A 27,940-nucleotide genomic window follows, 5' to 3' on the forward strand; every position below is an offset into this window, starting at 1 on the left:
TTTTGATACCAATACTTTTGTAGTTTTACTCAAGTAAATTTTGAATTCCGGACTTTTACTTGTTACGGTATTAGTATAGTATTGATACTTTTACTTAAGTAAAATATCTGAGTACTTTTTCACCACTGGATGTTACAAAAATAATTGGATTGTGATACACTTCACTCAGTCATTGATGACTTCAGAGCTGTTGATACTAAACGTATCGTAAAGTAATAGTTTATGTGTAGTTGGCAGCAAATGGACCCTCGCGGACCATTTGTACACTCTCAGAGTTATAGGGTCCTTCAAATGAAAACAGGTTTGAGAATAACTGTTCTAGACTATGCTTACACTAAAGAACCAACAGGGAATAATATTCTCTACTGCTTGTTGTACAAACACACCATATCTCAGAAGGGACTGCTATATTATACTTCCTAAAGGGAAAAACAACCCAGAAGATTTGTTTTATCACAGTCACACTGTATTTTTAACTCCCCTGAGAGGATGCAAGCCTGATAGCCCCTTGTTTAAAAGACATGGGAGTCTCTAATCAAAACTAGAAACATTGCACTCAGTAGAGCGCATATACCACCGTCAACAATATATGCCTTTTTCCACCTGAGATACAGTAATAGTCAGTCCTATCAGAAATCTAAATGCAATGCAGGGGCTAAAACAGTGGAGAAAACAGCTGCTAAGAAACCTGCAATTCCTGCTTTGAAAACAAATCCTGATACAATCCCAATATGAAGGACCATCCTTAGCGTCTTTGTGTTGATTCTGCAATGTGGTTATTTTTCTGTTATGTTTTGTTATTTTTCAACTGCTCAAGGATACAGAGAATTCTCACAACTTTTGATTGAACAGTATTGATTCAAAAGTATGAAAGCACAAACACGCTTCCTTTAAGTTTCGTGAAAATCCAGCCTGCGTTCTCGAGTTATTTAGTTAATAACCAGACCTTGCCCTTGATTGTGACCTGGCCCATTGACCTTTCTGAGCCAAAAGTTATTCATCTGTCTGGGGCAACCTACTGATCATTTCCTCAAAGTTTCATGACAATCCCAGCATCAGTTCTCAAGTTATTTTGCTAACAGACAGACAAACAGAATGGGGCAAAAACATAATACAAACATAATAAACAGCTGGCATTTGGGGAAAGCGAAAAACGGGCTTCGGTGTTCCGTGCACATGGTAATGGTCAATGGCTGTGTGCAAATGCAGATCAATTGCTCCAGCCACTAAGGAGAACCGGGCAAAACAGATTTTGGGCTCACCGCACACCACCCGCACGCACGCACGCACGCACGCACAGAGCTTTGTAGAGTTATAGGAGGATAGTCATACAGCCTTCCTTTTGAGCAGCAAGTTGTGGCACATGAGCAAGTTTGTTCACGTGAATCTCAGACTTCACGTGGCCAGTCCGTGATGTCAGTCACAGGTGTCTATGACTCCAAAATGTGGGTCAAGATTCACTTTCAGCCCATTATGAAATTATGATCAGATGTTTCCTGCAGTTTGTTAGATTGGCCCTGGACAAACACACACATAAACACACAGACAGACAAACAAACAAACAAACAAACCCTCCTACACACGGCTTGCCTCCAACAGAGCTACGCCGTAAAGACGTGACTATAGCCCACCACAACCGCTACATCCACAGTAAAAATACAGTGCCATTTCATCCATTTGTAACTCTCAGGATTATATTCAGACTGAGGATTTTTACTGTGTACTTTTATGAGCTCTCCGTGAAGGACCTGAGGGGATGCTGTCAATTCACCCCAACCCCCCCTTTCCCCCCCTCCCTCCATGCCGGGAAAACTCTTGGGAAAGATGGCTCTGACATCCACACGCTCATCCCCAATCGCTATAAAGTAAATGTCATCATCGCCTAGCGGGGCAGAGACACACACCCTGATTCCTCACTGTAACAAATGAGCACATCGCCGAGCACCACCAGCCCCGCTATGCTGGCAAAGCCCACGGTGAGAGAGAGTGAATGAGTGAAACAAATTGTCAGGCCTCTGTCACTAGGCTAATGGGGGTGACACGTATACAAACGTATAAAAGTGTCTTCTCTCTCGCGCTCGTCTCGATGATGAAAGTGAATGAGTGCTCTTCAGAGAAGTGCTTTTTTAATCCATTAAGACCGGGAAACGCATTAGGTGTCATTTTTTGATTTCTTTGGGCTATTCAAAAATAGCAGATCTACAAGCTCATAGCGCGGCACCGAGTGCCGCGCTATGAGCTTGTAGATCGGCTATTTTTTTGAAAAATCGTGAAAATGTGAGCAAATCTTTGAGTATTATATATTTTTAAAGCGAATATTTCGAACTCAAATCTTTGCTTCTGGACGTTCCTGGAACAAAATGATTTACAAATATTTGCCGTTAAAAAGTATACATTCAAAGATTTGCACACATTTTCCACAATTGTAAAAAAAAATTGCAGATCTACAAGCTCATAGCGCGACACTCGGTCTTAAAATGTCTTAAAATGACAAAGATACGTTCCCGGTCTTAATGGGTTAAACCAAAGTGTTCGGATGGGGGGGGGGGGGGGGGGGGGCTTGATTCGGTAGGGAATAGTCTACGGGGCCCCGCTGCAAAAAACGGACAAACAAGCAGACAAACACTGATATCAGGCTATAGCAAAACGGTGCACGTCAGGGCAGATCTTCTCCGCAGCGACAGAAATAAGTTATTGAATGAATGCGAATTCGCACGCGGCCCCATCAATCTCCATTTGTCCTCATTTTGTTGGTTCATTTTCTTTGGGTGCAATACGTTAGTCCGACAGCGCATTCCTCCGACAGCGCAGTGCTCCGACATTAAACAGTAAACCCGAACCAAACCCGCACCCTAACCCTAACCGCACGCGGATGCCACATAGTCGGAGAAAAGGTCTGTCGGATTAACGCATGCTTCCCATTTTCTTTTCCCCTCCCCTAGCTGTCCCTTACTTCCCACGGTACTTTACTTGCCGTAGTACATTTCGGTCGCTCTCTCTCGTTCTCTCTTCTCACACAGTTAGACATGCTGCACACACTAAGACACGCACGCACGCACGCACGCACGCACGCACGCACGCACGGACGCGCGCACACAGAGAACGATATCGCTGCTGTCAGGCAGAGATCTTGTATCTCCATTTTTCAACATTTTGTTTGGGGGCGCATAACCCCATGGAGGTTATGGGTTCAAATCCACCGTGTAGCAGGGAAGCTGGGGCGGGGAGTGCTCCTCACTGGCAGGTGAGTCAGTAGGATACAACAGCAGTGACAACAGAGAAATGTGTGTGGGGAGGAACCAATTGGTATAATGACTAAATTGGGGAGAAAAGGGCGGTAAAAAATGATTGGCCACTGAAAAATCTTGAAAGCATGAGAACTGCTGATTTAAAAGGCATTTTGTAGAATGGGCCTCAGGTCTTAATGGGTTAAAAGCAAAATTTTTGGACATAATAGTTTTCCGCCTGACAGCGGACGACGTGCTCGTCAAACCACGCGGAGAGCTGTCACCCTCCTGCCTCCTAACGGAGCTAAAAGCTACCTGACAGGCCCTCACAACCCTCACAGCCCTCACAACCCTCACAACCCTCACAACCCTCACAGCCCCTCACAGCCCTCACAGCCCTCACCAGAGCGAGCGGCCATGTAAGTGACACGCAAAGGTTACAACAGCTGTAGAAAGAATATGAAAGGCTGTGTCGCTCGGCTGGTGAGAATTCTAAAAGGCACTCAAGAGGACGCCGGGTTTTCTTCAAGGGCAAGGAGGCCGCCCTCCATTTCAAACAGAACGACAAGAGAGGAACGAACATGCAGGCTGATTCCACCATGACTGAGACCATGCAAGGGGGGCCGCCGGGGGTCTATGATTTATTCCATGAGTCCAAGTCGAAAACAACATCTAAAACTGTTATTATATGGACGTGGAATATCTTCAATCATGCGATTGCAAATCAATCAATCAATCAATCAATCAATCAATCAATCAATGAACATCTGTTCATGTTGTCAACACCAGAGCAGGCTACTAATGCCGTGCTATTATCCCACCACACACACACGCACACATGCACGCACACACAAATAAACACACACACACACACACACACACACACAAACACACATAAATATACACAAATACACACACACGCGCACACGCACAGTGTAGAAATGTCACATGTCGGAAAGGTCATCTTTTCACAGAACTGCCTCTTATTTGCCGATTTAGACATACAGTAAAACGTCATTCTTTATAAAGAATCTGATGACCTGCACAAAATCACATTTATTGAAGCCAATAAAAAAAAACAGAATATTATTAACCACACAAACCCTACTATCAATATTCTGGGCATAACAGCCAGACATACAGCGAAACTAGCCCATCAACAAGCTTGTAAATCAGCTATTTTCGGTGAAGAGATGAAGAGTCCCCCCCTGGGGGACCCTGGTCAATGAAGTATATAGGCTAAAGTATAGGGTTTAAGTAAGTGGTTCTCAGAGTGGTTTGGGGACCCACAGGGGATAGTGCATATCAAACTGGGGGTCCTTTGAAATGAGAAAGGTTTGAGAAACACTGTTTATACGTGCAAGAAAATGTGTAGAAAACAACCTTTGGCAATCAGCTGCCATATGAATTGTGAACCACAAGCTGCAGGGTTCCTCTCCTCCTTTGCTTGTCTCATTGTTGGTATATCTTTGTCCTTTCTCCTGGCAGCGGGCCACCATCTGCTGCTTTCACAATGCAAGCAACAATAACGTCTCTGCTATTCCATTTCCCGTCAGTAACTCCATCTGTTCCCCCTTATTCATCTCCCTGGCCATGTACCCTTCACTATTTCACTGTATCCATCACATTCCCTTTGATTTCAGAGCCATGCCCTCTGTCTCACCCCCGAAACACAGTCCAGCGCATTCGCTTGGTTTTCCAATATTTTGGGCACGTCATTTATATAGGAGAATGTATTTTCCGAAGGTTTCTAAATTCTTTTCAGAAATAGCAAAAAAAAGACCTGGAACGCATCTGTGTCACTTTAGATTTCTTTGGCTATTCAAAAATAGCAGATCTACAAGCTCATAGTGCAGCACCGAGTGCCGCGCTATGAGCTTGTAGATCTGCTATTTTTGATTTTTTTTTTTATATATTCTTTTCCAAAAAATGTTTTTTAAGAAAAAAAAAATATATATATATAGAATATATTTTCCGAAGGTTTATACATTATTTTCAGAAATAGCACCAAAAAAAAGCAGATCTACAAGCTCACAAGTGATGGGTTGCGTTGTGAGCTTGTATCAGTTATTTCCACTAAGTGCAATTTACAATTAGGCCTGCAATTTACATTTCAGGCATTTAGCAGACGCGCTTATCCAGAGAGACTTACAAGTGCAACATCGCAATAATAATAATAAATATAGCTGCAAGCAGTGATAATACGGGGCCAGTGAATAGAGAGAGAGAGAGACATGGAAACGGAATAGATTGAAGAGAGAGAGAGTGACATGGAAACAATAGATTGATGAGAGAGAGAGATGGAAACATAATGGTTTGATTGGACATCTCAACCTACTGCCATTAACAGGCAGTTCAAGGCAAGATCATAAACTCTTGCCTTCTTTCATGAACCAAGCCCCTGTTTCACTAACACTAAGATCACTCGTTCACAAACCATTTACCAATGAAGAAATTGTACATCTCCTCAGAACCAAAACTAGTGAAAGTAGCCGATCTACAAGCTCACAAACCATGAAAAGTTGTGAGATTGTAGATCAGCTATTTTCAGAATGAAGTATGTCATACGTTGAAAAAACTTACTCTCAAATAAGCATTTCAGGTTATCTTTACCATTTGCACATGTATTCATTGATACAGTCATGTTGTTTGCAATCCAACTTAAATTAAGTCTGCATCAAGTGAGGCTTGAACTGGCGACGTTGAGATTGTGAGGCATTCATATAAGGGAGACGCCATTGGCCCAACAGACAAGTAACTGTGAAAAAGGAGATCACACAGATGATACAGTTTCACGCAAATAGCTGAAAAATCCTGGGTTTAAGTGTTTTTCAAACTGCTCAAAATTGCGGACAATCTAAGGGCGGAGCTTACTGGTCAAAGCGATAGATGTGTTCCTCATGAGTCAAGGCACATGTGTAAGCAAGTTTCACGACTTTCGGCCAAACGAGGCATGACTTATGCCTGTTTAAAGTCTGCCTTTTCAAAAAATTGCTATAGCACCCCCTTTTGGCCAATTGGAGTAAGATTGGTTTCAGTGATATTTGGAATGACCCTGTACATTTCTGCAAAGTTTCAAAGAAATGTGAGTCTGCATGTATGTTTTAGGCACAGATGAATAATTTTCATAAAACTGTAATAGTTAAAATCTATCTCCTCCTGGGATTTTTGAGCAATCTGCACGAAACGTTTAACACTTGAACTTTGGACCTCTGCCTACAAAAATTTCCAACGGATTTTCCATAAGTGAAAAAATGCAGAAGTTAGGAGCCAATGACTGTTTTTCATATAATTCAAAATGGTGGAAGATCTAAAGGTCAGAGGTCAAAAGTCAGACCACAAAAGTTGTCGGGCATGAAGAGACGCATGTGTGTATCGAAGTTTCATGGTTGTAGGTCAAACAGGGCATGAGTTGTACCTGTTCAAAGTTGGCACTTTCAATTGAGTGCTATAGCGCCACCCTTTGACGAATGAGTGTGAGAATTATTTCTTGGTAGTTTTTCATGAGCATCTACCATATGGCCGAGTTTCGTAAAAAGCGTATGCACGGTTAAGCCAGAACTGGCAAAAACAAGTATTTTTCAAACTGCTCAAAATTGCGGAAAATCTAAGGGCGGAGCTTAATGGTCAAATCGATACTTGTGTTCCTCATGAGTCAAGGCACATGTGTAAGCAAGTTTCACGACTTTCGGCCAAACGAGGCATGACTTATGCCTGTTTAAAGTCTGCCTTTTCAAAAAATTGCTATAGCGCCCCCTTTTGGCCAATTGGAGTAAGATTGGTTTCAGTGATATTTGGAATGACCCTGTACATTTCTGCAAAGTTTCAAAGAAATGTGAGTCTGCATGTATGTTTTAGGCACAGATGAATAATGTTCATAAAACTGTAATAGTTAAAATCTATCTCCTCCTGGGATTTTTGAGCAATCTGCACGAATCGTTTAACACTTGAACTTTGGACCTCTGCCTACAAAAAATTCCAACGGATTTTCCATAAGTGAAAAAATGCAGAAGTTAGGAGCCAATGACTGTTTTTCATATAATTCAAAATGGTGGGAGATCTAAAGGTCAGAGGTCAAAAGTCAGAGGGTGAAAGTTGTTCAGCATGAGGAGACGCATATGTGTATCCAAGTTTCATGGCTGTAGGTCAAACAGGGCATGAGTTGTACCTGGTCAAAGTTGGCATTTTCAATTGAGTGCTATAGCGCCACCTTTGGACGAAAGATTGTGAGAATTATTTTTTGATCGTTTTTCATGACCATCTACCATATGGCCGAGTTTCGTAAAAAGCGACAGCGCGGTTCAGCCAGAACTGCGAAAAGTGGCAGAAGTGACAGAATACTGCCAATAACAAAACAGGTCCAGAGCTGAGCTCTGGCCCCGTAATAATAATAATAAACTTTATTTGTATAGCACCTTTCATGACATGAAATGCAGCGCAAAGTGCTTTACAGAGCAAGAATACAGTTACAGTTACAACCAATTTAACAATAAAGCAAACAAAAAATAAAATAAAATAAAAGCAAAAGCATAAAACATTAAAATAGGCAATACAGTGAGGACTTAAAAATCAACCAAAGAGTCAGCTAAAAGCAAGAGTGAATAAATAGGTCTTGAGCTGTGCTTTAAAGCTATCGACAGAGGCTGCCTGTTTTAGGTGTAATGGGAGTTTATTCCACACTGTTGGTCCGTAAAAGCAGAATGCTGCTTCACCGTATTTTTTATATGTCATTTTAGGCACCTCGAGTAGGTCAGCACTTGAAGACCTGAGGGTCCGGTTTGGAACATGTCTCTCTAGGCAGTCATAGAGGTAGGAAGGTGCCAGACCATTTAGAGCTTTATAAACTATTAAAATAATTTTAAAATCAATCCTAAAAACAACCGGGAGCCAGTGTAGTAAGTGTAGTGTAGTGTAATAAGAAGAGCAAGCATGAACCCTAGTCAATAAACAACAAACAAACAGTGGTCCTAGCATCTGTCTAAACAACATGATATCTCAATCTCTTACAACCAGTGGTGCAAAGTAACTACAGTACATTTACTTTTACTTCTACTCCACTACATCTCAGAGGCAAATTATTTACAATTATTTGAAAACTTTAGTAACCAGTTACTTTGCAGATATAAATATATTACATTATAAAACATACATTAACCACTTTAGCCCTATTTTATACCCAGGCTATTTGCATTGTGAGCTTGTAGATCTGCTATTTTCAAACACTTTAGTACTTTTGCTTTTGGTACATTTTTAACCCCAGACTTTCACTTGTAACAGAGTACTTCTACATTCCAGTATTGACACTTTCACTTAAGTAAAACATTTGAGTACTTTTTCCACCACTGCTCTTATAACACTCGCTCCCTCCCCCCCCGAGCCGCGGTGCCTGTTTATCCTCTTGTTTGTGCGCCAGTGAACCATGTGTGTGTTCCCATGCAAACGAGGTTTGCTTTGCCCCTGCGTGTGAGACCACAGTAACAACAACATATGCCAATGCTCTGCGCGCCTCTCGTTAAGGTTAGGCACGCTTTCCGTGCCCTCCGGAATTGACCCGTCGATGACAGCACCCCTCCGTGACCGTTTAGTCTATGATCTATTGTATTATTAGTGTTCCTCAGCAAGCCATCCATCACCACCTGTGACTAATGACACTAATCCCTCTATCCGGAGTACACTAGCAGCCCTTAATGCCACCAGGAGACTTAACAGGAGCCCACATAAACAGCCCAAGGCTGTGTTGTTTTGGTCCTCCCTTCAAACACACTAAATAAATGTTTACCCGATCCTGGGCCCATTGTGGGCCGTCTTTACAATGGAACATTCTGTGTTCATTTTAAAGGCGGTGTAGGTTTAAGGTGTAAGTTAAAGCTCTATGTTATGTTAGGAATCATTGGTCAGCAACAGGGGTCTCTTTAGTAAACAAAATAGCTAGGATTTTGGGTCAGGATGCAATTTTTACTTTATCAGCTTAAATTTGATAGTGTTTCAGTTAAAAAATTGTCTACACATTTTTTGGGTCTGATCGCCTCCAGTTTCACTTGTTTATCCTCTACAGGATAGAGTCTATCCTGTATGAGTTCTCTCTCCCGAATGGAAGAAATTGGTAATTATTTTCTGTTTACTAAAGAGCTGGAGAGACAGGGAGCCATCACTTACAGTATAACCCTCTTTAACTCAGAGTACACAAATTAAACTAAATGGAGGAAATTGGACTTGGAAATTCAGCTATTAAAAAGAGAAGTTCATGAACGATGCACATGAACTTCAAATGCACACTGTAAGCATGACTAGAGTATAAACATTACTGTTCATTTTTTAGCCAAGTAAAATAGACGTGAAAGAGAAAAAAAAGAAACATTATGGTGCAGCCACAGTGTTTAAATAGTATTTAACTGAATGGCTGTGTGTACCTGTGGTATTCTAATGCAGGCTAGCAAAAGTAAGGCAACATACACACCTAGGAACATGGAATAACTGTGGAAAAACTCATTGGTTTCTGATCGGACTGACTGCTGACTGAACAGATAAGGCACCAGGATGAATCAAGCATGGCTGTTGGCCTGGTCTGCACAGCAGGCTAGCTGCACAGACTGAATCTCCATGGTAATGTGCCACTGCTTTCATGAAACCGAGACACGGTTAAATTCAGCCAGTTTGACTGGAAAATCCAGGCTTAATCTCCTACCTATAGGTTCTGTGAAATGGGACCACTTAAACCCTATACTTTGATGCATGACACATAGCGAAAATAGCCGACCTACAACAAGCTCACCACTGCTATTTACACTGAATAATTACCAATTTTCAGCAAATGTTTGCCTAGGGTTAGGTTTTTTTTCTTTCTTTTTTGTAGGGTATAGAATATCCCTCTGTATTAGGAAATGTGTGCACAAAGTACCAATATAGAAGAAAATAGAAGCATAACCTGTTGTATAATTATATACTAGTCCATACCCGGGGATGTGTGCAGTCAACGTATTAACAGACTTTGGGTTGTGTGCTGTACAGCAATAGTCCCAAACCTTCTTGGCCCCAAGGTCGACCCCTTCCAATATATGCAATACCAGATTCATTACCAACCACCCACAATGTATGTCAAATTGCGTGTTAAATGTTGAAGTAACGAAGAAACAACAATGTAGCCTATATAACATTGTACTTTATAGTTGCATAATGGAGATATTCGATATTGGTATGAGTAATGAGACTGTATCACAGGGGTTTGAAGCACAAACAGAGCCAATAGATATCAGCATTATTGTTGTTATTATTATCATAGTCCATACCCGGGGATGTGCACACTCAAAATGTTGGGCAGACTTTTAGTTGTGTGTGTTCCTATGAGTCTATGTGTGCCTGTTACAACACGCACGCACGCACGCACACACACACACACACACACACACACACACACACACACACACACACACACACACACACACACACACACACACACACACACACACACACACACACACACACACACAGTGCAACTCCACACGTTGTTGTGATTAACAGCATATGGAGGCAGAGCGGACCCCCAGCGAATGCTTCGCGGGGGTCCCCGGACCTGACGCTCTGCTCCGTAGCGCGGGGATGTGCTCTCTCTTTCTCCCACAACCATGAGAAGTCGATGTTTAAGATGTTTGAGCCGGACGGCAACAGTATAACAAGAGAGTGGGTCTACGGATTCCACGCATGTGAACATTTGATGAACATCCCATAGCTTGGCGGGGCTGTAACCATGGCGACAGCTGTAACCATGGCTACGATATAGCTCCCATAGGCCGAATTCCGAATCTCCGGCGTTTACATACAAAACGATAATAAACAGGTTACATTTTGGGAAAGTGAAAAACGGGCGTTGTTATTTTGTGCATATGCTAATGGTCAATGCCTGTGTGCAAATTCAGATCAATAGGCTCTATGCACAGGAGCCATATTGGAAAGAAATTGGGCCTTTTCCATGCTTCCTTCACAGGTGTTACCAATGACACTAATGAAGGCTCTGTTCCACTCTGGTCAAACAGAGTCAGGGTGCTGATATTGTACATGTTGGCTCACTGGAAACACTCTGCTACACCAGTGGGTCTCAAAGTGTGGTCCAGGTACCCTTATGATTCCTTGAGGGGGTTCCAAATGGCCCCTTACGGGTGTGTAACTCTGAGAGTGTACAAATGGAACCAAATGGACTCTCAGAGTTATGGGGGTCCACTGTGCTACACTAAATGGAACAGAGCCTTAATTAGTATCATTGGTAAAACCTGTGATGATCCAATATGGCTGCTGTGCATAGAGGCTATTGCTCCATGCAGCCACTGCGAGAACCGGGCAGAACAGAGAGATTTTTAGGACAGAGGTTTTCGAGGACAAAGGTTTGTAGAATTATAGGAGGATTGCAATAATACTGTGTGGTTGTCACACCGCTTCCCGTCTCAGCACAACACTGTTTGGGACCCACTGCAGTAAAGATGACCTGACCCTGAACCTCCCGGAAGTCAAGAATGATTATTTTTCAGGTTAGCTTAGAAGCCTGAAAGCCCTTATTTTCACTTGACATGCTGTGCAAAGATGTCGTCTGTTTTGTTCCTGCTTCTGAAGTGAAAGTTTGGGTTATTTGCTGCTGTGGTAGATAGCTGGTATTTGGGCTTCAAAGGGAAAATGTGACGAGATGGAATTTCAACGTGTCAGTGTGTTCGGCTTCTGTTTATATGGAGTTCACAAGACGGGCAGAAAATAGGCCTTCTAAGTCAGTGTGTTTGTGTTGAAGACATCTGTTGAGAGGCATGTTGGTGCTGTAAGTCCCTGCAGTACTGATGACTCTCACAAAATAATGGTAGGGGTAAGTTTACAAAATCAGAACTATTACACAGATGATAATGTTAATGGTGATTATGAAGACGATGTTGATGATGATTTAGGATATTATGTGTTTTCTTTTGTTTTGTTTTTTTACAAACAATATACATTCCTTTCTGTCCATCCATCGGACACTAATGCATACAATTGACTATAGATGTGAAATTGAACTTCAAATTAGATTTTTCTTTCCCCAGCCCATGAGGGTGCCACATGGTCTGGTCTTCAACTATAGTTTGTGGGACTATAGACTGTCGCGCTATGAGCTTGTATGTCTGCTATTTTTGAATAGCCCAAAGAAATCTAAAATGACAGAGATGCGTCCCCGGAATGGGTTAAGAAGACGCTAAACACGGCACATCTCAAAGCCTTATACATTTCCAATTGCTTTTTTTCACTGTATAGCTTTGAAGCAAATGGGTTGGGTCTCTCCCATGGGGGAACTAAATGACTGTATAGCCTGACGACTTCAGACAAGATGCCCTAACATCCAGTCAAGCAGGATTTGAAAAAAGGTTCAAATGACCCTATGTCTATCCTCTGTGTGTAACAGTGTTTCTTCTCTAGTGCCGGCGGTTTACATTAATTACTCATTTGATGGAGTTAATGGCCTTATGTAGAGACGCTAAGTGAGGACTGCTACATCAATGAGTAATAGTCTTCATGTAGTGTCAAGGATACAGCCTATGAGTTACAAAGCTAAACCTTTTTTTTATATTTAATCAAGGAAAAGACACCACAAGTACCACAAATGCAAAACAAGCATTTTGTGGTAGTGGTTTGTGGTACATTTGTGGTACCCCCGATTACCCTCGATAAAAGCAGAGCTTGCATGGGTTCAATTCCCGGGGGAGCGGTGCCTCCGGCTTGACCAGACGTTCCTCCTAGTGGCTGGTCGGGACGCCTCTGCTTACCAATCAGTGGTGTAAAGTAATTAAGTACATTTACTCAAGTACTGTAACATTTTTGGGTATTTTTTAGTTACTAGTTACTTTGCAGATATACATTATAAAACATACATTAACCACTTTAGCCCTATCTTATACATACTGTAGGCTATTTGAAAATAGCCGATCAACAAGCTCACAATGCGTCGCATCGCGGCACGTTGTGAGTAGCTTGTAGATCTGCTATTTTTTTTTTTTTATACCAATACTTTTGTACTTTTACTCAAGTTACATTTTGAACACAGGACTTTTAACTTGTAACAGAGTATTTCTACATTGTGGTATTGATACTTTTACTCATGGAAAAAATGAGTACTTTTCCCACCACTGTTACCAATACATCTGGGGACATCTAAATTCAATGTAATAGGGCAAGAACAGTTACATATACCATCCCAACAGGAAGGCCCACCAAAAAGATGTGAGACTGTTTCAGCGGCCGGGGTAGTGTGAACCTCTGCATGCATCACTCTCTCCAGGTGAGACTCCTCACCGTCAAGTGAAAAGCCGTGGCTGGCATCTCCACGTGTATCAAGGGGTGCATGTGGTTGTCTACACCCTCCCCCAGGCCAACAGTGTGGTTTTGGCAGCCAATAGGGAGCACAGTGTACAGGGAGGGGAATTGAGATAAAATGAGGAAGGATTAAAAAAGAAGACACACAGCTCTTCTTAGTTGCTGGTCTTGGCTTGCCCCTTGGCGTCTGTAGAAAGTATGTACTGTACTGTAGCTCTACCAGCTGCTAGTTGTAAAGGAGCATATTAAAGGCTTATTTCTGCTACAGTAACTAAACTGAAGAAATGATGTTCAGTTGAGGGAGAGCATGCAGTGCCAAATGCACCATCACTGTAATCTTCTATTACAGTAATGGAGTCGACTAAAGCATTGGTTCTCAAAGTGGGGTCCGGGGACCCCCAGGGGTACTTGAGGGGGTTCCAGGGGGTCCCCAGCTAAATGATGGACAGGAACCAAATGGACCCTTATGGGTCTGTACACTCTCAGAGTTAAATTAACATAGATTTTACAATATAAATTGGGGTCCCAGAGATAGAAATGCCATTAAATGGGGGTCTGTAGCCTAATGCATGTCAAACTGGGGGGGTCCTTAAATTACAATGATTGAGAATCACTGCTAGAGCCATACAAATCTTCTCTTAGGGGGGTCCCTGGCTTATCTTTTCAAATGGGGGTCCGCAGGCTAATAAGTGTCAATTTGGGGGTCCTTGACATGAAAAAGTTTGAGAACCACTGGACTAAAGGGCTCACGGTTTTAGGGGAGTAGTTGTGGAGAGAGGATGGGTGACACGTATTGTACACGCCAGTGGTGTAAAGTAACGAAATACATTTACTCAAGTACTGTACTTAAGTACAATATCGAGGTATTTTTACTTTACTGGAGTATTTCCAATTTACAGTATTTTTACTTCTACTCCACTACATCTCAGAGGCAAAGATTGTACTTTTACTCCAATACAATTATTTGAACATTTTAGTTACTCGTTACTTTGCATATATAAATGATTACATGATAAAACATACATTAACCACTTAAGCCCTTTGTTATACCTAGGCAATTTGAAAATAGCAGATCTACTGTACAAGCTCACAACGCGTCGCATTGCGACGCATTGTGAGCTTGTAGATATGCTATTTTCAAACATTTTAGTACTTTTACTTTTGGTATTTTAAGTACATTTGGATACCAATACTTTAGTACTTTTACACAAGTACATTTTGAATTCCGGACTTTTACTTGTAACAGAGTACTTCTACATTGGTTGCAATATTGATACTTTTACTTAAGTAAGATATCTGAGTACTTCTTCCACCTCTGAGCATGGGATGATGGAAGACTAATTAATTGTGCCGCACTTTAGTCTCATGGTGCCAATGTACATCTTTCAAATATTGAGGGTTAGCACACTGTAGCATGGTGACATGTTGCCATGCTCATTCCTCGGACAAGCAGGCTCCGAGACAACTACTCTCCCCCAGGCAACCATGGCTTATGAACAGTTTACACTAAATAAGGCCTAGCTGCACAGTGCACACACACACACACACACACACACACACACGCACACACACACACACACACACACACACACACACACACGCGCGCAGACACACGCACACCTTGAAAATATGCTATTGTGGTGGTATGACACAGCTGCGCACGATGAAGTAAATTAGTCTCAACACTAACGAGTTACAGTAACAGAACAAAGTGACACTATTGTTTTATGAGGCGACACATAGACCGTGATTCATTAGATTTGTTATTCAACCAGCGTAGGATCCCGTCGGCACACAGGCCCCTAATTATCTATGTAATATGCCAATAAGATCAGAGGAGCCTTCCCAGACTACTGGCTGCAGTCCAGCGTTGTGTTAGCCAGGCTATAAAAATTGACCAATAAGGGTGAATTAACACTCCAGGTTCAGCTGTGTACATTTCTCCCCAACCAGACTGTTCTGGGATTTTGAACTAAGCGTCCTCCAGTAACCTACCAGCTTGGTCTCTTCAACACTCCGAAACAACACCAGTGGGCTTTAATGCAGTGGTGTAAAGTAACGTAGTACATTTACTCAAGTTCTGTACTTAAGTACACTTTTGACTTTACTGGAGTATTTCCCATTTTCAGTACTTTTACTTCTACTCCACTACATCTCAGAGGCAAATCTTGTACTTTTACTCCACTACAATTATTTGAAAACTTTAGTTACTAGTTACTTTTCAGATATAAATTATGATATTATGAAACATACATTAACCACTTTAGCCCTATTAATGAGCTTGTAGATCTGCTATGTTCAAATATGTTAGTACTTTTACTTTTTGTACTTTTAAGTACATTTTGATGCCAATACTTTTTTATTTTTACGCAAGTACATTTTTTATTCTGGACTTTCACTTATAACAGAGTATTTCTATATTGCAGCATTGGTACTTTTACTTAAGTAGGGGAAAACTGAGACGAACGGCGCGGAGGGACGGTTGCAAGTCAGACCTTTTTTCCCAGTTCTGATCAAAATTGGCAGAGTTGAAGCCACTTTTGTTTATTTCCACATTGTAGTATAAAAAAATACCCTATTTGAGTGTTTTCCATTTGTACTGCTGTGTTTATTTGGTGCCAATTGTAAATGGACTTTGTCTGTTAGGCTAATATGTGGGCTAACTCTCAGTGAAGGTTCCATTGAAAAATATTCATTAGCTTTTGTGCTAGCTAGCAAAACATCCGGGGAGGGCAGGGAGGGACGAACGGTGCATTACGCCGCTCGATGCATTTACAGACAGGGAGGGGCGAACGGTGCATGTGTAACACAAAGTTGAGGAAACGACAGAGGCGACATTAACATGATACATTTATTTGACTATCAGCATGGTCATTTGCTCGTAGGATTCTACTGAAGCATCAATGAGCGTTAGATGCCAGAAATGTAACTTATGTGCTTGTTATTGGACATTTCATCCGACCGCGCCGTCCGCCCCCCCCATGTATGCACCGTTCGTCCCGACTGGCGGCCGCGTGCGGAGAGTAGCGCAACGTCACTTTACTTACCGATTGCGTTCGACTCGTTTCACTGAAATTAAAACGGACTTTTTAAATTTCAATGAAAATTTTCTGGCAGACAACAGCAAAAAATCTGAAATAACTCTGGCAGGTGAAGTGTTAATGGGAGAGGACAAGTGTCTCTTGTTCACAAAAAAGTATGGTTACATGAAATTCATTAATCTTTGTGCAGAGAGGGAAATAGATAAGGGTGCGTCGTTTGTCCCCGCCCTCCCCTAAAGCATTTGAGTACTTTTCCACCACTGCTTTAATGTAATAATCAATTTTAATTTACAATAATGTGATGCTTCCGTGAGCATACAGTATCAACATTTTTATATCAAAATATATATATTTTTTACCAATATGTTTTCAATCAGTTTCAACCACTTAAAGCCTGTACTTCATAGACCAAAGTCTTCGTAGATCTACAAGCTTCATAGATCTGCAAGCTCACAACGTGTCGCAATGCGACACGTTGTGAGCTTGTAGATTGGCTATTTTTTGCCGTGGGCGTTTGGCCCAGAATAGGGACGCTAGGGTCCAAGATGTGTTTAAAGCAGGATCTTATAAGTATTCATAACTCCAGGTACAAAATGAATGCGTTTAATGCATTGACCCATTTTGTGGTGTAAAGAATTACCTGCATACCCTATTCCCACATCCACACCTGAAAAATGTGAGGGGTGAAATGAAGTCACCACCAGGGACTAGTTTCTTAGTTTCTGGATGAAGCAGATACTGATCTTTTTTCCAAGGCGTTTTGTTAGTTTTGTGTGAGACCAATGCAGTCTCCAAGTTGTCAATCATTTTGACCGCCGTACAGATCACCAGGTATCTCCCTGTGGTGGAAAGTAACTAAGTACATTTACTTAAGTACTGTACTTCAGTAAAGTTTTGAGGTATTTGTGCTTTACTTGAGTATTTCCAATTTCCAATACTTTTACTTCTATTCCACTACATCTCAGAGGCAAATATTGGACTTTTACTCCACTACAATTATTTGAAAACTTTAGTTACTACTTTTTAGATATAAATTATTATATTATAAAAGATACATTATAGCCCTATTTCATACATAGGCTATTTGAAAATAGCCGATCTACAAGCTCACAACGCGTCCCATCGCGATGCGTTGTGAGCTTTAGGTACCCCACGATAACTGTATCGTGGGGTACTGTAATTATCGAGAGAAAAAAAAGGGTCATTTTATCGTCTACTCAGGCTTTTGGGAGCACCCCGGACAGTTTTTAAGTTGCTTGATTCAGTATTTAGATATTTGATATTCATTTTATCAGACACGCCCTTCTCTAGTCCATGTCCATCCACTTATCCATCCATCCATCTTCATCCACTTATCCAGAGGGTCGTGGAGGTAACAGTTCCAGCAGAGAATCCGTCTTCCCACATCAGCCACTTACCTCTGGATGTAATCTCCACTGGTCCTTGGTCTACATCTATGTCACTGTGAACCATATTATGTTTTTATGTTTTTATTTCCTCTTCATCTGCATTTTCTCCTGAGGGCCATCATCTTCCTCTTCATCATCTTTCTCTTCATCATCTTTTCTCTGATATGCTTGGACCCCGTTGCCATTTGCAGATTTGTTTGTTTGTTTGTTTGTGTGTTTATTTATTTAATGTATTTAACCCATTAAGACCTGGAACGCATCTGTGTCATTTTTTGATGAGCTAAAAAAGCATTATTTTACACTTTGGCTATTCAAAAATCTAGAAAATGTATGCATATCACCTTGACATGAAAAAGTTTGAGAACCACTGATATAGAAACATACGTTTTTCAGAAAACTGTTAGCATTTAGAAGACATTAGTAAGAATCGGCCTCAGGTCTTAAATGGGTTAAATGGGATCACAGTTTGTTTCTCTTTCTATAGGGCTATGTAATGTTTTCAGTTATAGTTGGTAGTCATGGCTGCCAGTTCCCACCTGATGTTATGTGGGAGTTCTGTCTGCTCCAGACCATAATGAATAACTGCAAGCTTGCATAACGTCTTCAGATTAGGGCTTAAATCTAAGATATACAGGTCATCAGGTGTGCCGTATCCTCCAAAGAGGATGATACGATCTCCCATCATGCAAGAACCCATCGAACACATCCAACACGGGGCTTTCCCTTTGGACTCAACCTTCTTCCATGAGAAGGTCTGTGAATTGAATTTACACAGATCATTGAAGTCCTGGTTCCAGTTTTTGCCACGACATATGTACAGCTCTCCATTGTAAGCAAAGGCTGAATGACCCCAGCGTCCTCTTGTGGGAAGCTGTGCAGAAGGAGTGCTCAGCCAGCAGTTGGTCTCTGTGTCAAACACACTGATGTTGTTGTAGTTGTCCCCCGGTTCTCCAAGCCCCCAAATACAAACATCTTTGTCCCGATGATGGTGGCAGAGTGCCAACATGAAACAGGTGCAGGAGTGCCTCTGGTGTTAATTAAAGACCAGACCATTGTAGTGGTGTCCAACTTGTAGAGGTCATTAGTGGGTCCAATGAACTGGGTGATTCCTCCATAAATATACATGACCTTCCTCAAGACACAGGCTGAGTGGTGTTTCCTCTCCGCTGGAACAGCACCAGAATTATTGGGTTTGGACCATCTGTGGTTGTCAACATCAAATGAATAAAGGCCGTTAGGCCTATCGTAAGGACGTCCCCCCCAGATGTAGACAATATCTTCTACCAGAACAGCTGTGTGGCCCCAGCACACGCGGGGAACCTCAAAGTGATGTTCTCCTCTTCCAGTTTTCACTAGGGTCAACTTCATCCAGCGTAAAGACAGTGTGTTGAAGATGAGGACCTCAATCTGATCACTGGTGTTGTTGTTGTTGTTCTTATTGTAACCTCCAAAAGAGTACAGCTTGTGTCCGACTACCACAGCAGCTGGCAAGGCAAGCCTAGGTACTTTTAGACGTATCGTCCAGTGAAACATTTCACACACCAGCACCACTGAGAATCAGTGCAACTAATTTATAGAAGAGGTTGTTGGAAGGCAAGGCAACTTGTTGCTGAATGGTGTTAAAAATACAAAAAAAAACATTTACAAGGACGATGGTGTGATGTCATTCCATGATGACATCATTATATGGAATTTATAGACGTTACTCAAACTGAATGGCCATTTTAGCAATGTGCTAATAATAAGATGTTTTTTTGTCAGTAGCCTACTATGACACCAGTACTATGACATCGGTCATCCATATTTGGGCATATCGAGGTAAAGACACACACAGACAGATTATGCAGAGCTGTAGAAAGGCAACACCTTGGAAACAGAGTGTCTGTGTACTGGTAAGGCCTCGTACGCAAGGGATAATGCATGGGGAGGTAGTCATTATTGAAATTTAAAGCCCGACAGGGCGATTAACCACCGAGGCGAAGCCGCTTATTACACGGCTACTTAATAAATACATTAAGTACATTTACCCAAAAGTAACAACAAAACGAAGTATTTCCTTGCTTACGGCAATGAAAGTATTTCATAAGTATTGGGCTGGGCGGACAAGTTCGCCTCGCAAAAACAAATGACGAAATGGAAAAAAACTCGCCCCAAAACACACTCGCCCCCCATTCTATTTACTGCCGATTTGCCTGTAATACCGCCGGATTTGCCCCGGGGCGACTGTGTTTTGGGGCGAGCGTTTTGGTATTCCCCCGTTGTTGTGCCACGATAAACAAGGAAGTGTAGTGGATCAAATAGAATGACTTATTGGTAATTGCATCGTCTATTTCTCACTTCAAATGTTTTCAAAAACATTCTTGAGAGCAACGTTTAGTTGTAAATGACATTGTTTGTTTGTTTACATGGCTGTCATGTTGGATAAAGCATAAAACCAAGCAGCTTAGGTTGATATGAGCAGGTGTTCTGAGTCTCTGATTACACAGCGGTCCGTTATTGAGCTCATCGGTCATTATCCAGAAATAATGACCGATGACTGACCAATCAGAATCGAGCATTCAACCAAGCCGTGTAATAAACACAGTTAAAACACGCGACGCATGCTTTACGCATGCCTCGGGGGGGGGGGGGGGGGGGATTCATTCCCTATGGAAGTCACGTGGTTTTGATGCGCTGACTTGTCGCATGGGAGGAGGGGTGAAGCCATGAAGCCATGCGACAAGTCAGTGTAAAGCAGGGGTCTTCAACAGGGGGTCCGGGACCCCTAGGGGGTCCTCAGAGCTACTATAAGTGGTCCGCCAAATCTTTGTGTGATAGAATTTAGTTTTTTTTACATTAACACTTGAACCCTAGAATTCCTTTTCTGAGAGGAACATTAGCCGAAAATAGCAGATCTACAAGCTCTCAACGCCTCGCGCTGCGAGGCGTTGAGAGCTTGTAGATCGGCTATTTTTGGCAAAGAGGCTATAGGTGTAGAGGGGAAAAAAGAGCAGACTAAGTAAAATCTGTAATCTGAAACACAATTTTATACAATATAGAGTAAGGGGTCCATGCATGCTTCATCTTTTTCTCAGCTAGGGGGTCCTTGGCCTGAAAACTCCATTTTTAACATTAGATTCATCAGAAACACCTCTCCTTGGTTCTGGTGACATTGATATTGTGATATTGTACATGATATTGTACTGCTAATACGTTAGGAGAGTGTTTTTTTGGGGCGGTGTAACCGCCCCCTATAAGTGAGTTTTGGACACTGACCAATCCTGCACCGTGATTGGCCAATAGTCTACAACGCAGTCTACATCCCTAACCCTTCCACAGTCAATGCAAATCTATACTTTTGCAAAGTCAGCCAATCACATTACAGCTAGTGTCATCACCACTAGCTGTAATGTGATTGGCTGACTTTGCAAATTCAGGACTGTGATTGGCTAGCGAAACACATGACGCATGTGCAGCCCTATGAATAGCAGTATGGACTTAAAAAAAAGTAATCCTTTTTTTTAAGTGAGTCATGTTGTGATGACCACACACCGCCCACTTCACACTGGGTGTGATTTTTATTTGTTATTTGAGTGACAGAGACAATACATATATTTGTTAAAAAATGACAGGTCAAGTGATTCTAGTCCGTTTAAAAATTGAATTAATCATTTAAAATTTGTATTAGGTTAAATTGCAGACATTTGCATAAATCGCGATAATATCGTGTATCGCGATAATTTTGCCCACCATTATCGTGATATGAAATTTCCATATCGTCCCATGCCTAGTGAGCTTGTCGATCAGCTATTTTCAAATATTTTAGTACTTTTACTTTTGGTACTCTAAGCATATTTTGATGCTAATTCTTTTGTTATTCTACTCAAGTAAATTTAGAATTCTGGACCTTTACTTGTAACAGAGTATTTCTATATTGCAGTATTGGTACTTTTACTTAAGTAAAACATTTGAGAACTTTTTCCACTACTGGTATCTCCCAATGCACAGAGGTCATTTTGGCGGTCAGATCAGTCATCAGATCTTTATCCATGAAGGTAGACCTTCAATGGGTAGAATTTGTAAAATGGTGAAGGTACTGTATATCATTGCTGTCGGGCAGAAACCTTGTATCTCTTAAACTTTGTATTCAGTGTCCGTAAATGAATGCCCTACAGTATTTTGTCATACAGCAGTGTCACACCAACATAGAGTCAAACGACAATTATAGCCGATCGACTGTCTCACAATGGGTCGCATCATGACACGTTGTGTGTTTGTAGATCTGCTATTTTTTAAACAATTTTCGGACATTTTCAAAGTAAAAGTGGTTAAGTCCGTGGGTTTTATAAATATTGAACCAATGGAAAGTATCAACAGGTGTGTTCCTAATCAGTAGCTGTTCTTTCAGTGAAGACACTCTGGATCCATTGGAACACAGGTTCATTTTTTTCCCAATTCCTGAAAAGTAACGGTTTTGGAAGGTTTTCACCTGACAGAGACAATACATACATATTCACACATCGACAGGAAAACCATGCAGGGCACCAACCTGCTCATTTGAAGCAGCTAGGGGTTAAAGGAGTAGTTCACCCAAAAAAGGACTTATTTTCGATCAATTACACACCTTGAAACCTTGAATTCGTTGAGATTTTTCAGTTTTTGTCGCATTCCTCAGCCAATAATTTGATGACCGGCCCCATAACCCAGAGGTTGCATTGAAGCGCACTGGACATGCTGGCCATTCATAGGTACTGCAGCTTAAAACGGCCTGGGCCACTGTCACGAACGAGCGAACGCGGTTTCGACCGATGGGCTGGACTCACGAGCTTGCGCACGGAGGTGACGCAAAACGCGTCACCTCCGGGATGCAAAACGTGTCACAGAAGCCCCAAAAAGGCCCCGCCCGTCACATTTCCCAACCCGGAAGAAGGGGTGATTTAGGAGTATTCGCTGGGTGAGCAACTCAATGCAAGTGGATGGGCGGGGATTTCCGGTGCCCTCTCAAGTATTTTTAACTCTATGCTCTACCTCCTGAGCCACTGCTCTCCCATTTGTGTGAACAGCATATGAATATATAGTGTCATACAGCCTATGGTAAAGGTTACGGTAATTATGTCAAGTTAGACAAATATGGTGCTGGATTGTAAGATGAATGCATAAGTCAATGCTGCTATACAGTCACTATATGCATGGCCACTGTTGACAAGAAAATGCTGATGAGGAAATGCTGATTCTAAGTAAGGGTCTTAAAGGCCTCCGATAATTTATAGCTCCGAGCTGCAGCCGCGAGCATTTCTCATTTAATCAATTTTGATCCGGGGGTCAAAAGGTGTTGTCACTGGGAGCACTTTCCAACGGCCTTAGGCGTCATACGATGATGTATCCTCGTTACAATCAAGCCAAATGACCGCAACAGGCAATGAAAGGAGCAAATAAAAAAATACGCTGTGCAGTGTTGATTTTGACAGCATATACTGTATATATTTTTTTTTTCATTGTCTTTTGAATAAAATGTTCCATTTCGTTTTAGTCATATTTTAGTCATCTGAAATGTTTTTGTTTTTGTCTAGTTTTAGTCGACTAAATATCATAAGATTATGGTCGACTAAATCTATAGTTGATTTAGTCGACTAAAATGTATTTTGGCGGTTCCTTTATGGCGTCGTAATGGCTGATTATACAACTGGTTGCGTGCTGAAAATAGCAGATCTACAAGCTCACAACGCGTCGCAGTGCGACGCGTTGTGAGCTTGTAGATCTGAAAAAAAGGGACACTCCTGCAAACTTTGGAAGCCAATCGTAGCCAATCTGAGACCCTGAGGAGTCTTCCCCCGTCTTCCACCCTGGGTCATTCTTGTCGTAGTGTGTGTATGTATGTATGTATATATATATATATATATATATATATATATATATATATATATATATATATATATATATATTTATATATTTATATATATATATATATATATAGGTTAATTGCAAAATACACATTCCGCCATGTGGAACTCCATATAGACAGCGATTTGTGGAATTTTGCTTTGCCTATTTTAAACCCAGGCTATTTGAAAATAGCAGATATACAAGCTCACAACGCGTCGCAATGCGACATGAATGACCCAGATTTGTGATATTCCATTACGATTGGCTACGATTGGCTTCCAAAGTTTGCAGGAGTGTCCCGTTTTGCACATGTCACAAATGTTCTTTTAGTGGCTGCCAGTTCCCACCTGATGTTGTGTGGGAGTTCAGACTGCTCCAGACCGCACTGAATAACTGCTAGCTTACATAGTGTCTTAAGACTAGGACTTAAGTCTAAGATGTAAAGATCCTCAGCAGTAGTTCCATCTCCTTTGTGTCCTCCAGAGAGGATGATACGGTCTCCCATCGTGCAACAGAACATGCCATACATTGGACATGGGCCTTTCCCCTTGGGCTCAACCTTCTTCCAGGAGAAGGTCTCTGGACTGAATTTCCACAGATCCCTGAAGGTCTGGGTCGGGCGCCACCAATCGTTGGTGCCACCAAATATGTACAGCTCTCCATTGTAGGTAAAGGCTGAATGATCACAACGTACTTCTGGGAGAAGCTGTGCAGAAGGCGTGCTCAGCCAACAGTTGGTCTCCGTGTCAAACACACAGATTTTGTCTCCCCCAAATACAAACATCTTGGTCCCGATGATGGTGGGAGAGTGATAATATGAAGGATGTGGTGGACTTCCTCTGATGTTAATTAGAGACCAGACCATTGTGCTGGTGTACAACTTGTAGATGTCAATAGTCCATCTAGTCGGCTTGGTGATTCCTCCATGGATAAACATGACCTTCTCCAACACACAGGCTGAGTGGTAGTACCTCCCCTCTGGAACAGTCCCAGAAACCCGGGGTTTGAACCATCTGTGGGCGTCGACATCAAATGCATAAAGCACATTGTAGTACTTCCCATCCCAGTATCCTCCCCAGATGTAGACTATATCTCCTATCAGGACAACTGTGTGGCCCCGGCGTATGGATGGAACCTCAAGGTGACGTTCTCCTCTTTCAGGTGTCAGTGGAGGCGTCTTCGTCCAGCATAAAGACACCGTGTCGAAGATGTGAACGCCAATCTGGCTCTTCATTTTCTTCTCGTTCTTCTTGTACCCATGAACACCATCAAAGTAGCACTCAACAAAAAAGTACACTTTGTTCCTCACCGCTATAGCATCGTGACAGTGTTCTCCCTTTGGATAACCACCCTCCTTTTCCTTTCCTTCCAGATGCAGTGTCCTGCACAGCATTTCAGACGACAGTTAAAAACTAGAATGTAAGAAGAGGGACCGAGGATAGAGTCTGTAAACGGAATACTGAGCTTGTGAACGCGCTGCCACTTATATTGACACAGTGGCACAAACGATACGCAAAACCGTGTCCAATCCATGAAGCCTGATGGCTTGGGGGTTGGCCAATCAGAGAAGCCGATGCCACTGGTGCTCGGTTGGTTGCTTTCAATTCCACAAATCACTGTCTTTCCCTTCGCTATTGATGCCCAAATATGGAGTTCCACACTGACATTGTCAATGTGACGTCATCCATGCCTAAATATGGACTTCCACATGGTGGCATACTGACCTCTAAGTGTACTTAACTTTACGCACGCACGCACGCACGCACCAGTGGTGTAAAGTAACTAACATGGACTCAAGTACTGTACTTGAAGCTTGAAGATGAAGCAGACAAAGCAGAACATTGAGCTTGTAGATCTGCTATTTTCAGAACGCAACACCCGAGCGCAACCAAACATAAAATGACTTGTCTTTTAGTTCTACCGGATCTCTTCACTAAAATTTTGGTCTATAGTTTTTTTTTTGTGACGAAATTGTCAATATATTTGGTCTTAGTTTTAGTCATCGTAGCTTCGTTTTTATTGTCTCCGCCAGGAGACATTGTTTTCACTTTCCGTCCCCCCCCCCCTCGGCCAAGCTACCATTGGTCAAGCCTCACGTGACACGTGACAATACGGTGAAATAGTGTGATCTGATTGGCTAGTGACGTATAGCGGCCTATAAATACATGTGTCACTTTGAAAGAGTCTTAGCCTCTTTCAAAGTGAGGTAAGACGGGAATAATCACGAAATGGCTGAGAAATGGCGGAGCAATACATTATGGTGTCATCACAATGTGTAATATAAATAGCTTAAACAGGATTAATCAAGAACATTACATTCCAGTACAAACTGAGATCACAGTTAATGACACAGTGCATCATTGTCTGCAAACCGATGAAGAACCAAAGGCGTTGCGCCTTTGGAGAAGGACAAAGCTAAGAAACAAAGACGAAGAACACTCGCATCTGAAAATTACAAAGAACGAAGACGAGCAGCTGACACCACAAGGAAAAGATTAGAACATAAGAATTAGAACATTCCCAACATTCCCAACACAAGTCTGCTGGCGGAGACTTGTGCTCCGAGGAGCACTTTTTCTAGTTTCATTTTCATTTAGTTTTCGTCAGTGAAAAAATGGTCATCGACGGACATTTTTCGTCGTAGTTATAGTCGACGAAATCAACAGTGCTGTGCAGATATGTCTCACCTTCTGGTCGTGGCTATAGGCTAAGGCCCAGTCCTCCTGCGAGGGATGAAACATCAGGCTCAGGATGTAGAAGCTGAGTCGGTACTTCTGGTAACTGGCACCCTCATCAGAGCTGATGAGCACGCTGCTCTCAAACTCTGGGTCCGTCAGCACCATAATCTGTGAGAAACAGATAAGGAGAGAGAAAAAAAGAGAGAGTGAGAGACAGAATGAGATGCCCGAGGAGAAGAGAAAAAGGACCCGTGTTTTGCAATTGCATTTGTGTAAGTACAGTATATCAGTGGTGGAAGAGGTATTCAGATATTCTAATTAGGTGAAAGTAGCAATACCACAATATAAAAATACTCTGTTGCAAGTAAAAGGCCTGTGTTCAAAATGTTACTTGAGTAAAAGTACAAAAGTATTGGCATACTTAAAGTACCAAAAGTGAAAGTACCAATGTTTGAAAATAGCAGATCTACAAGCTCACAACGCGTCAAGAAAAGTATAATATTTGCCTCTGAGATGTAGTGGAGTAAAAGTAAAAGTACAGAAAATTGGAAATACTCCAGTGAAGTAAACAAAATACCTCAAAATTGTACAGTACTTGAGTACATAGTACTTAGTTACTTTCCACCACTGGTAAGCATGAATACAGTGTGCATGCATGCATACAATTTATAAGCAAATCTATTTGACTGGTTAAAAGCATGCATAGATGTGAAGCATTTTTGGGAAGGAGTATAGGAGTTAGAGAGAGGGTGAAACGATAGGGAGAAGAGAGAAGACAAAAAAGAGATATTAGCAGCATCGGCTGCAGCGTCAGCAGAAACCAAACTTCCACTTGGCTATAGAAGTTCAGTACATTTGCAACTTCATTTCGTGACTGTTCCTCTTTACTCCTCGCAGACACACAGAGTAGACTGCTTAACCAAGAAAGGCACAAAGAACACTATATTAGACAAGGCATAATAGGCATGGCCTGGGTCCCTGTGTGGGAGGTGCGAGCCTTGTAAAGCCTGGCACTTTTGCTCCTGGACTAATACACTAGTATCATAATTAGAGCTCTGTCTAGGCTTCTGCTGTAAATACATTGTATATTCCTCATTATGTTCACTGTAGATTGTCTGTACATATTTATCCATATTCCCACCGTGTAGCCGGCTGACACTGTACAGTCTCACATCATGTTCACCGTCTGAATAGTCTGATAACATATGGTACGGCATATCCATTCATGGATGACAGATGCATGTATGCCCATTATTGCTGGTGATGATACTTATGCCAACATTTCTATTTATATGTATTTACAGTTTTTTTTTATTTGGGGTATCTTCCTTATCTTAGAGCAGTTGATGCCCAAATCAACTGCTCCGCAGGAACACTAGAATGGGCGTTACAAAAAAGAAAGG

At 41.8% G+C, this 27,940-nt stretch overlaps 1 protein-coding gene across 1 annotated transcript in view; it reads right to left on the reverse strand.

The window, feature by feature from the left end:
• The window catches only part of sorcs3a (sortilin related VPS10 domain containing receptor 3a), a 172,514-nt gene that overhangs the window by 132,000 nt on the left and 12,574 nt on the right, over window positions 1-27,940 (reverse strand). Inside the window, 1 exon segment of the mRNA XM_084044283.1 lies at window positions 26,547-26,705. Coding sequence (XP_083900409.1) covers window positions 26,547-26,705 — 159 coding nt within the window.

The sequence above is a fragment of the Gymnoscopelus microlampas genome, assembly GCF_963454915.1.
Source record: "Gymnoscopelus microlampas genome assembly, chromosome: 2".
Taxonomy (NCBI): Eukaryota; Metazoa; Chordata; class Actinopteri; order Myctophiformes; family Myctophidae; genus Gymnoscopelus; species Gymnoscopelus microlampas.